This window comes from Vanessa cardui, chromosome Z (assembly GCF_905220365.1).
Source record: "Vanessa cardui chromosome Z, ilVanCard2.1, whole genome shotgun sequence".
Classification (NCBI taxonomy): Eukaryota; Metazoa; Arthropoda; class Insecta; order Lepidoptera; family Nymphalidae; genus Vanessa; species Vanessa cardui.
In genome coordinates this window covers 8,087,695-8,101,206 of record NC_061154.1, presented here as the reverse complement: position 1 = coordinate 8,101,206, position 13,512 = coordinate 8,087,695, and the positions used below count along the sequence as shown (strand labels likewise).

Genomic DNA, 13,512 nt, shown 5'->3' with positions numbered 1-13,512 from the left:
GCGTTAAAGTTAAGCACTTAGAAGATAACAAAAGCCACTCAAACCTCCAGGTTTTCGTATTCCAAGACGAAGAAAGAATAAGTACGAAAGCAATTGCATTAATATTGATATAAGAAAATTAACATGAAATTCATGCTATGACCTTTATATTATCTAAATTTAAAACATGACGCCAACTCTGGGCGAAAAATGAACTATTCTTCCTGTCACCAGCGTAGGTAATAATAAGGTTTTATATGTTTTAAAAAGTTAACACACACATACGTCATAGATAGAGTATTTCAAATCCAAGCGGCACACATATGTAGTTTGGAACAAAATGTATTGCTTCAATTCGGATGTAAAACATCAAAAGTTTGTTTCTGTTCTGTTTCTGCATTTGTTAGCTCACTGTGAAGCCCTTAGTTCAATGCGATTTTTGTTCAAACGAATTGTTGAAAATCATTTAGGTACTATATTTTTCTTTGGAAACGTATTATTTGTATGATTTATTTATAAGATTTACTATTCTAACTAGGCTACTGTGGAATCATTAACTTCCATTTGCCGTCGAAATACTTGGTGCAAAAAGATTCATAAAAAGTATAACACCTCGCCTTATTCCCTCCACGTGTGACAGGAGGGCTGGTTCGTTTTTAGCCCAGAAGATCGGCATTGCGATTCAACGGGGAAATGCTGCTAGCATTCTTACCACCGTTCCACGCCGTCAAGATTTATTCAGTAACTATTTTTAGTTCATATTTGTATAAATTTAAGAGAACTTAATGTTAGTAAGTGGATTACGAAGAAAAAGTTTATCAGTTTTTTTATAGTGTATTCTACCTACCTTCAGTTACAATTGTAGGCCAGTAGATTTAAGTCGATTATGTGTTATTTAACTACATTCGAATATATTTACAAAATGAATTGTTTAAGTTTGAAATTAATATTTATTTTATTTAAATATGATAACAAATTGAACTAATCAAAGTTATAGTACACACGAGAGTTATATATTAACAAATTACTCCTGGGTAGAAAATTTTGCTTAACGAACATTGTAAAATAAATTAACCTTTTTGTAAACAATGTGATTATGTATAGGAGGTATACATATAGTTAATAATTAAGCTTAAATTAAAACTTATTAAATCCGTTGATTACACTATTACAGCACTTATTGTGTTGTAATAGTGTATTATAATTTGTTTTCAAGATAAGCAAGATAAACGGACATACATATGCACAGACAAGGATTCTTCTAGGTTTAATTTAATGCCGTTTCAGTACTCTATACCCTTTACAATAATATCGACTTGGAAAAAATAATGCTTATACAGATGACCGTTAACTTGAAAGCAATATTTTTAGAACAAAAAGTAAATGTCCCTTTATTAAGGAACACCTTTCTTTTGTTACTGATGTGGATTAAGGCTGTGCTATTGGAAGATATACGTGTTTAAGAATTTCATTCGTCACATGCTGATTCTCACAAGAACTTTCTTACGCTGGCAAGAATGATATTAACGACCACAGATTGAACTGTTTGCAAACTCGACTTTTTTGTAGTTTGGCATATTTTTTTAACTTAATTTGTGCAGTATAATCTGTCCCGCACATTAAGTTAGTATCCCTTAACATTAGTCAGAGCAAACCTACAATACTTTTGAACCAATAGTTTGCTTTCTTACAGACTGCCCATCATCATCGGGTTTAAAAGTAAATAATATTTTCTACAAGGGAGCTGAGTTTGATCATGGGTTTAAATTTAGTTCATGTTTATATTCCATCTCGTATTTAGCAGTGAATATCATGAAGAAACCACGTGAATCCTCTTGCTGGTATTGGAATTGCGTGATGATGAAAGCTGAACCGCCTTCTCGTCAAGAAAAGAGGGGACAGTAGCTCAACAGTGATACATTAACAGGTTTCACATTAATTATCCATAAAGATTTATATTTCATAGAAATAAATTTTATTTCATACAAAAATATTTAGAACAACAGGCGACTGCTAATCTTGTTTTGTTACGCATCTCTACATTGGAGAATTTAATTTAAAAAAAAGTGTGGCTGCTTGCAAGTTCAGCAAAATTAGTAGACTTATCTTCAGAGCAAAAGAACGTTACATGATGAAGTCATTAGTTTAATGAAGAAGTCTTAAATTTAAAAACAATCCATCAGTCAAAATACCGAGACAGTTCTTTGATTCCATTCTGTGTATTCACGTGAAAGATAACACGTGAGAGATAAGCGTATCCCTGTACTAATGTCAGCATTAGATTAATATACTTGGTACTATGGTATAACCTATTAATGTACTATGATAATTATATTTAAATTAACATTTATGCTAAAAAAATCAAATAATTTAAAGGTTAGGTATATCAGTAAAATTTAAATCACATTCAATTATACAACAGTTGTACAAAATCCTCATCATTATAATGATTTCCATTGTACTAGCAATTATTTTATATATTACTTCTAAATTACATTACACTGACAGTGAATAATATTGCGTATCTATTGATAAAATAATGTTCCAACCGATTTGAAATTTATCCCTAAAAAAGTATATATACATATAAACCAAAGTTGGTAAATCTAATAATTCAATCTTCATTAAAAAACATCTAATAATCTCAGTGCCTACTTACTTGAATATTTATAAATCCAGATGTAATATCGTGTATTACGGAATTTAGTTTTCAAATACCGAGCATTCGAAATTAAATCACGTTAAGTGAATGCATGCGAGTTTGTGCCCAGTTCGTAAAGATGTAGGTACTTTATAAATCTTAAAAATACAATGTAAGCTTCGTCTGATCTCAATCTGTAGAGTTAACATTTGGACTAGGTGGTAAGAAATTTTAACGATATGTTATTGCTTGCATGTACCACATGTAGGGAGTTTAAGATTTATTTTTGGAGGTTTTTTTTTTTAAACAAGTTTTATAAAATTAATTAATATGTCCGTGAATATAAAAAGACTAACGGAGATCGGATTTAAACAGATAAGCGAAGTGTTGACCTTATCACTATTATTATTTAATTTTTCAAACAAATACTATGAACCGACTCAATAATCCAAATAGAATCAATGTGAACTACGTCTGATCTCAATCTACTGAGTTTAAATTTAGACTAAGTGGTGAGAAATTTTAATGATATATTTCTGCTTGCATATAATATACTTCCTGTTGTCAATTTATGATTGTTAGGACGACATTGGAAGTGGTTTTTAAATAAGATTTATAAAATTAATAAATATCTCTGTGTACATAAAAAGAGCTAAGGATCGGATTTAAAAAGATAAGCGAGGTATTATATAAGGTGATTACCTTATTATTATTATTTAATTATTCAGACAAATATTATGAACAGACCCAATTTTAAATCCAACTTGAATATATGAACTTAATGTAGGTAATTGTATATTTATTTTCTTGGTTTACATGAAATGTATTTGATAGAAATAACTTATTTCTTATTATTTTATTGCCCTGGGTATTGTAATATTAGCATAAATATAGCAGTAGTAATAAGTTATATAGAATATCAATCCGCAATGACGCGCCCCACTATTTTTCGTAGGCGTAAAGCTCAGTGTGGGGTCAGCCTAAGTCGACTATGGCGCGGTATATACATATGGCTAGTTTAGGTCACGTTGTCGGATCTTGATACATCGGAAAAGTTGCTTTACTTAGTATTTGTGATTATGATTTTTTATTATTTTTAAATCCAAGAATTAATATACATTTAAATTTTCATAAATTAAATATTCGGCTAGTTGAAATCTATTTCCTACTCACAATTGTTATTTCTATGCACGTTAAAAGTATAAATTTTTATTAATATATTTTCATTTTCATGTAAGGTAATAATTAATATCATTAAAAATAACCCCTGAACGCTGGTAAATTGCATAAGCTATTGGAATGTGAAACCGTAATCAACCGAATTTAATATAATTACATTTACTGCAGGAAATAATTCATGATGAAAAATTAATCAAAAATAAATATTATTCTTAAAGAATTCTATAACACATTTCATAAAAATAACAGCCTTATTTTACGTTGGAAATTTTGTCGTAGAGCATATTTCCAGTGAACTATAATTCTATTGGTGCTTAATGTGGGTGTGCCCATACAGGTAGTGTGTACGAAGTAAAAGAACTAGCAGCTTACAATGCACACTTTCTGTAGCGATTGGAAAAAGAGTGGGGCGCGTCATCTTGGATTGAACTATCTATATGAAACAATAACAAACGTATTAGAACATGTTATATGTTAAGCCATTCAAAACTTAAAAGGTATTTGAAAAATCTATTAATAGGTATTATATTAAAAACATAGGCCTTAATTGAAGTGATAAAATCACCCAAAGCAGGGATGTAGTTTATAATGTTTATTGTAACTTAATCAGCAAATGTTAACAATATTTTTAAAAAATATATACAAATGTAAATTCAAAATTAGAGTTACAAGTAAAATTAAAAAATAACTGTTAATTAGCATCTCGCTTTACAAATCGTTTTTTGTATTTAGAATTTTTATTTCATTGACTATCTGGAGTGGGAATATGGCAGTATTCTTTGTAAACTCAAAACAAAAACGATTATCTTTAAGTAACGTACAAACAATGCAAAAGAAAATCACAAAATAAAATTGCCGTATTCAGTGATTCACCTATCCAAGGCTATTGATTGTGTAGAGCACGATACGCTTTTATATAAACTATAAAGTTGAAGGTCTTTGATCATACTACTTTGTACACAAGTAAATAACTTTCCAATAATGGAAAGAATTTTTCAAGGCTTTTTTAAATTTTAAATTACTGAGGATGGGTGTTTTTCGACGGCTATTTTTTGGTAAATATGATAAAGGGTTTTGGGATATTGTACAACGAATAGACCACAATTTGTTACTTTTTAAAATTGTATGTAAGTCCATAATAATTTAAATTCTTATCGGAATGTCAGTGACAATGATTGTATAAACTCAAAAAATAAAAGTAAAGATAACATACCACGTTTCTGATCAAGCCAAAATATCCATTCTGGGATAAACTTAACGTTTCTTTAATGAAATTTCACAGATATATGTATCTTGTCCTATTGATGCCTATTTACCAATGATTAACTTTAAATCTTATAAAAATATGAAAAGAATAATACAAGAATAAAAAATAAAAAGAATATGTAAATGTTCAAAATCTTTGGACTTAGTATTCGTTGATACACGTTTATATATTGTAATATACATTTAAATTTATTTTTAAATCCTCAAATTGCATACATTTGAAACTTGTACCATAACGATTATAAGTTCTTACAAGTCTTATGGTTTTTTTTTTTTAATAAAAATAGTTGTCTATTACATTTTTCAAATTTACAAGAACTAACAGACATTGTTTCTAATTAATTCACTCTTATTAATTCACTTAATTGTAATTATTATATATTTTTAAATTACTAAATATGTGTCCTCTAAAAAGTCTTTAAAATTCCTAAGTATTAACATATCTATAAATTTATAAACTCCATGATGTCTTTTTGCGGTATAGAATCATTGGCACGGTAAGAACTGTAAGACATTATTTTTTAATCGATAATGTACTGCCTACCTTTGACATAGTATATTGTGCCAGTAATTATAATAGGTTACTGGAATATATGTACATTGATTCAGTGTTACTGGGTTGTGTGTAAAACTGTTAGTATAAAAATAAGCTCACTCTAGATGAATTGAAAAATTGTCTTTATATTTTGTTACGGTGCCAGAGCCGACGGTGCGATACTTGCTTCGCTTGCAGAGTGTTTTTCTGGGGCACACCTCACAATACTATTCAAGCAGATAGTCCAAAGAAAAAGTTCTTTTTAGTTATGTATGCTTATTCAATTAATAAAGAATAAATAATTTAATAAAGATCTGTAGGTACAAATAATCGTATATAAAATTATTCATAAAAGACAATTTTTATTTCAAATCAAATCAAAATAAACTTTATTCAAGTAGGCTTTTACAAGCACTTTTGAATCGTCATTTTACAATTAAGTGAATCTACCACCGGTTCGGAAAGTAGATTCTACCGAGAAGAACCCACAAGAAACTGAGTAGTTACTCTTTTTTAACATTTAAAAATTAAAATTATTTAAATTAATATATCCCGATTGGAAGCTTCAAGTAGGAATTTATAAAAATATAAGAATAAAAAATCCGACGGACGACCAATAATCACAACTCTAGACTGAATTTCAAATAAAAACCAACAACTACCATAACGTAAATAAACGTAAAAGAGTAATGGTATTGTTTCAATGAACATTTATGACTAGAAAAACGTATTTTTAAACTGATAGCATAGTATGAAATTTTATTCATGGATAATTGATTGTTTGACGAAACATGATTTTCGAAATTGATCCTTATTCGATTCGCTTATTCGTATTATTAAGTATAAGTTTTATTAAATCATATGTGCGATAATCGAATTATCTCTTCGTTCGTTTAAACCGCATGTTGTAACGTTACGATAATTTATTTTCAATTTATTGGGAGCAATTAATCGCAACCAAAATTAATTCATAAATAAAAATCGTTCGAAATTGATAATTAATTAATGATTAAATCATTGCAGTACACTCGTAAATAACCAATCAAAAACACTTATTTAAAGCAAGGAAATGATAATTTCATAAATCAATTTTCATTACGCCAGCAGCTCGATTTATTTAAAGCTTTAAAAACAAGTAAATAATTAAAGACAGCAATAATGACAATCAAAGTCACTGCGACGAACGGTTATTTGTGAACTTGATACAAAACATTGATATATTTCACCTACGGTAATGCTGAACAGTGCATCAATTGTAATTTAAGGTTGTTTTCAGAGTCCGATGTTTATAAAAGATATTAATGTATTAGTACATGTAAGTTAGCTTGAGGAGTGTCGATTTAGCAAATATAAATATGTTTGCTACTATATAATGTTAGATACATGTTAAGTATACAAATCCAGAGAGACCATTATTTAGAAAAAAATTTGATATCCAAGAATGTAATAAATATAATTTTAAAACGATAGTAGAATTTAATTATCCGTCTTCATTTAAAACGTTATAAAAAGTGAATGATTGAATGTATGGGACGCGAATTAAGAAAATATTTAATTTATTAATGTAAGGTTATATATAAGTATTTATGAGCGCAGATTGATTTCGTATCATATAACGTTGTAAAACCAGATATCACGATATCATTATATAATTCGATATCAGAATATATCATACAATTTACTGGTATATAAAAGAGGCACTAAGATCCCACCAATGTATTCAGTGCACGTGATCGTTAAAACTTCACGAATCTAAAGTAATCGTGCCATTGTGCTTACGTTGAATATTTACTATGTAGACATTTTAATATTAACCCGCAAACAAAAAGATTAGTACGTATAAAGTTGACAGAAGTCACCGCGCTATTACCCTATAAAAGTTTTAGAGGCTCTTATACAACACTGTAATCACCGTTTAAATTATACTGAACCGTTACAATACTCTTTACTTCCTAAAGGGGGCGAATTATTCAATATTAAATACAACAAAATTATCAGTGTTAATTTTTTCTATAACGGTGTTAATTAAAACGTTACTTTATAGTGATTATTCAAAATTAATATACTAGGTTAAATATAAAAATAGGATAAGTCTAAATAAAGATTCTGTACATAACAAAACGACCCAATACCTGTTTCCCATTGAATCATAGTTGTTTATGTCGTCTTAAATAAATAAAAGTGTTCCACGGCGTTCTTTTTTCTTTCTTGCAGCTAAAATAAAATTTCCTGTAAAAGAAGTTATAAACATACTCCACAAACTAAGCTCTCAACGTGTTTACCTATTTATGATAATAAATTTTTACGGATTAATTGTTTTAAATGAAACGACTTTTCTTTTTAATCGAACTATTAATATTAATTAAATCGTATTAAAATACGACAAAATGTTATAATTCCCTTTTTGCCTACGGCCTACAATCGCGCTACGTGAACGATCTTGTAGCGCGTAGCCGCCGTCGCATCCGCCCGCCGTCGGCTTTATGTTCAGAGCTACGAACAATCATGAAAAAGATTTCAACGACTGCACGTTAAAAATATTTTACCGCTTGTTACTAGACACTGTATAGTAAGTAATAACCAAACGTTTCGTTTCGTCACTAAAGTATCTTCTTTTCATTAATAAATAATAGATTATTATGGATTGTTATTATATTCATTAAGTTAAAATAGTAATGACAAATGTAAAGACACGTCAGTAAAACTCTAAACAATGTGTACAGAAATAATGAAATCGAAAACAATTCTATACATTCAATAAATTATAATTAGTCGGAAACTCGATTGCTTTTGACAGACCGCCGTCGGTATATGAATTTTAATTTTACCCTTATTACGACCCGAGATTAATAACTAATAAGAGTTTAATAATAACCGTATTCGTCTAGATAATTGTATTTGTGCTTTTATAATAACAAAAGAATGAGCGTTTATTTATTTATATTCAGTTTTTGACACCATTGAGAACCAAGTTTTAGGAGAAATAAAATTCGCTGTGACAAAAGAAAACAAGGTTAATGGAGCTCCATGTGAAGTCGCTAAAGCAAGCCAGCACGAGAACATCATACATATATAAATAATAATATATATATACATACATAGATATACATTATACGCACAGCAAACACATCCTGAAAGTAAATTTATTAGTGTTCTTCGAATAACTTGTTGTTTTTTATTTTAGTTATTGTGCTCTGTTATATACTGTTTTCGTTGAAAGTTTTATCAGTATTCCTTGTAATGATAGGTTACTAAGATACTCACGGATGGATTTGGCACGCAGCGCCGCGGATCAGAGCTGCGGTACGTGGGGCTGTACCGGCCTGGAAAACAGCCGGGGGGTGCCATCAGTCCCCCACCGGACTTCATTTTGTCCGGGGAGTACATGGCACATGACCCCCACGGATCGTCCTCCAACTTTAACACCTTGGAGGGTGAGTGATACTGCCGGTCGAAAATTTTGGCGACTTTATCGTACTTCGGGGTTAAAAAAAGGCGACGCGTCGCCGCGACCGCTCCGTGCGCCGGATGATAACCGACTGAAGAGGGTGCTGCGTGACGTTACGAACCACGCCCTCTCCCCTCCACTGACCCCTCCTACGACAACACCTCGTCCCTCGCACGCATGTTTACGTCGCCGCCGGCGGCTCCACGATTAACTGAATTATTTAATTGGTCCATTCACTTCTCGTGTCTGTTACCTTTTCACGCTTCTAGCTCGCAAAGGTTGACGGATTGCCCGTGACGCGATTGGCACAATCCTAATTAACCCTCAATTTATATCAAATTCTAACAATATCAAACGTAGAAATAACACTGGTGTTGTTTTTATGTTCGAATATTTACGCTCGTTAAAAAAAACAAACACTTATATTTTAGTTCCTTCCAATAAAACTATCAATGACACAATTTGAAGTCTTCAAGCAAAATATGATATCATGTAAATGTTTAATACCATACAATATTACTAAGTTTACGTTAAATTGCTTGTAATACATTTTAAAATATTATACATGTTGCAAATCAGAATACAGTAGTCAAATCATATTGTAACGATTGAATAATTTGAAGCGTTCAGGAATAGGTTCAAGCAGTACGGGGGTATATTCAAAAATGATAAATTATTCGTTTGCCAAACATCACAATAAAGTCGACTATTTATGTGTTATTTGTAACTTCGAATATACCTAATGCTTAGCACATGTTGCAATAACTCTTCTATTTAATTTAAATCTATGAAATATCCGTTTAGTCTCCTTGAAGTATTATTATTGATATATTTATATTAAGATCTGCAAGTAAGTACCGACAATAGCGATACAAAGTCACAACTCAATCTGAGAAAACAATAGGAACGCATTATTCAGTGCTCACATAAAATGAACTTATGTATAAAACTGTTGCTCTACTTTAGATGACAATAATTAATTATAAAAGATTTGGCCTTCGTCATAGAATTTTTACAGAGGTGGTTAGACTCGTGTAAAAAGTAATCCTAAGTGTTCTGGCTTGAAGGGTTTGAAGGGTAAGTAAGGCAGTGTAAGGCCAACCTCAAGGGACATACTAGCTTAGTTCCTAGTTTAGTGCATTGATGATGTATTGAACGTTTAAGCATTCTTGCGCCAATGTCTCTGGCGCCTATTGCAGAGGTGATCCATTGTTAGTCTTCCTCAGTAGGGTATATAAATGAAAATAACTTATTCTTACATACTTGACGATCTCCGTGGTCGAGTGGTGTGCACAACTGTTTTCATGGGTACGCCACTCCGAGATCCCGGGTTCGATTCCCGGCCGAGTCAATGTAGATTATCATTAGTTTTCTATGTCGCCTTGGGTGGGTGTTTGTGGTACCGTCGTTACTTCTGATTATCCATAACACAAGCTTACTTTGGGATCAGAGTAATGTATGTGATGTTGTCTCGTATTTAAAAATATTTAATGAAATATTATAATATAATCATTCATACGGATACACTAAAACCACTGATAAATAACTGCATTCAAAGTAAACATCGAAGCGTAGCTTAGCATAGTTGATATTTACTTTTTGATGGGCGAAAAATTATTATATATTCGGAAAGAAAAACCTTGTAGTAGCAAATAACCAACAAAATAAACTGAGCTGGTCTTTGCCGTTATTGTTTTCAAATTCCAAGCCATCATTTTATTACCAAGAAAAGTTTTTAACCTAATTCAAAAAAGGAGGAGGTTCTTAGTCTACCCGTGACCACGAACGCTGTAAAGTGCTCGAAACGTCGGGATGTCCAAAATAATTAATATACGGGATTAAAATCCGTAATAACTAGTTTTATTTAAATGTGTAATAATCGCGAAATTTTAAAACAACATTAAGGAGGAGGTTCTTAATTCGACTTTAGTTGTTTTTGTAACTTCCTTTAACAATCCATATATTTATGTATATTATATATTATAAAACAACTGTAATAATAATATTATAATAACATTCCCAAAAATAAATTGCTAAACCATTGTAGTCGGGTATCGGATTTAAGTAGCTCAAATACAACTTCTCGAAAATTATTCTATATTTTCGGTGAAAGATGAAGAACCTAGTAAGTTGCTATGATGCTTCAACAGATGCTTCTACCGTGGTTACATGTTGATTAGAAATCTCAAATCCGACTACACGAACAATCTCTAATTAAATAAAAAAAAAGCTTACACCGAAAAGGTACATTACATGTCCTTAATATTCATTGCGCAAGCTACAATGCTTGCTTTCTATTTATATAATAATAATTGCAACTAAAAATAATTCTCAATCTTATTTTTATTCAGATGCAAAAATTTATCTACTTTAATTTTCAAGCGGTTTTTTAGTCCTTTATATCGTTGGAATAATCGCGATTATAATTTTTAAATAGGTAGCAACGTAAGGAAAATATGTAAATAAATTATTTATTTAACATTAAAATCATTAAAATTACAATTTCAATTTTATTGGTCTAAAATATTAATACAAATATTCTTTCTCCTTAGAAATTACAAGATCTAATCGATTTTTCTTTATTATTACTCCTGAGTTTCCTGCCAGTTCTTGCCTGTCGAGCCTACATTCTGTTCCGATGCTAGTTTAACGTTCAATACAGTTGAGTAAAATCATCTTTGTAGACTGTTTGTAAAAGGCTACTTGAATTAAGTGTTATTTCAATTTTATTTTGATTTATAACTTAAAATCACAACATGAATTACAATTACAACAATCAACATAAAAAATACTAATTATATATGAGATCAACTTAAATGTATGTCATATGTGGTGATATATACAATTTTTTTGCGCGAAATTAATCGATGAAGACGTGAAACAATCCCTTCAAAAAATTAATTAAAATGAAAAATCATATTAGATCACGAATAAAAAATAATGTTCAATAATTCTAACAACAAAAACATTCAATTAATACAATAGAATGATTCAAATATACAGCTAAAGTATCAACAATCATTTGTAAACTTTTAACCAATATTAAAAGATAGCTTTAACAAAATTATAAACAAAAATCAGCGTCCATTAATATCCGTACAGTCAATTAGTAATCGAAACAAAAGTTGAGTCTAAAAGGGTTTTTAGCACGAACTCCGCCGGGACCAGATGGTAGAGCGTGAGTCGTGATGATACGCGATGTGCGTTATTAGTAAAGATCATAACCCTGCAAACCGATGGATACATGTCAAAACAAGAGCAACCCTTCGCGTAATTACCCCGCCCGACCGGCAGATGGCGGGAGTTTAATTTTTCGATTTCGGACGCCCGTACATTATGCATGACGCTTTTATCGCTCGCTGTGGTTCCTTCGGGAGTTTATTGTGCGAAGTTTAAGTTACGTGTAGCAGCGAGTTGCGATAAGCGATACGAATGTAAACTATACGATAATTCTATCGATATGACTTGTTAATCGAACTAAACTTAATGTTATCAATTTCATACAATCGTTGCATTGCGATTATAAACGTGATATTGCTCTACATTAAAATTAAAAATAAAAAAGTAATCATTCTAAACGTAACTACTATTTGATATCATAAACAGGTCAGAAGTGTTAACTCGATGTTCTATAAGTAAATTTTCCGCTCAAAGTTTATAAAATAAGTGACAGCGTGATCGCGTACCCTTTTTGGGGTCTCGCATATCGGCGCTAAACCACTATGCATAGATTCGTTGAGCAAAATGTACAATACGAATAGTATTTAAAGCAAAAAATTCGAAAGAACTGTTTCGTCAAAGACCTGCAAAATAATGTTAACTAACTTTTTCATATAAATGTTCGAATACATTTGTAATTATAAACTGTGTAGGTAACGTACGGAATATTCAAAATCAGCCTCTTACAGTTATGGTAGGGCTTTGTATAAACCCATTTGAGTAGGTACCACCCACTCATCGATATTCTACCGCCAAAATGTAACTCTTAGTGTTTTGTTCTGATCTGATCCAGTGTAAATACAGGCACATCCCTACCGAGATTGGTATCGCGATGGTGTGACGTAATAAAAGGTTATTATTTATAAAAAAAATAAATAAGTAACTAAATTATCTGTAAAACTTTCGAATCCGTAATCTTTTTCAGCAACTGATTTCAAAGTTTATAAAATTAATGATACTCGTATATTAAATGATATTTTCCAAGTACTTTCCAGCATGTTGACGTAACCTTTATGAGCTAACTAACAACTGCACGTGTATGATTAAAGTTTTATGAAGTCTTCAATAAGTATAGTGATAAAAACAATTTTTTTAGAAAAAATCCGGTTTAAAATTTTCATCTATGGCCGTTACAAGTAGCAAATGCTACTACTTCTTATGCACTCAACATACTTAAATCCCACTGAAACTATTGAACTAAATAAATAAAAAAAAGTACGCAGTATTGTTGTGTTCCGGTTTGAA

The 13,512-nt window shown here is 30.8% G+C and overlaps 1 protein-coding gene across 3 annotated transcripts in view; it reads right to left on the bottom strand.

Moving 5' to 3' along the window:
* LOC124543235 (inhibitory POU protein) overlaps nucleotides 1-9,013 on the bottom strand; it is a 48,430-nt gene extending 39,417 nt beyond the window's left edge. For 2 of the 3 annotated variants that reach the window (XM_047121376.1, XM_047121377.1), the window contains exon 1: nucleotides 8,865-9,013. In XM_047121376.1, coding sequence (XP_046977332.1) covers nucleotides 8,865-8,987 — 123 coding nt within the window. In that variant the 5' untranslated portion in view covers nucleotides 8,988-9,013. Of the gene's footprint in view, nucleotides 1-2,827; nucleotides 2,835-5,079; nucleotides 5,092-8,864 lie in introns of all 3 variants that reach the window. The other variant, XM_047121375.1, reaches the window with a different exon arrangement.
* Nucleotides 9,014-13,512: the final 4,499 nt, after the last annotated feature.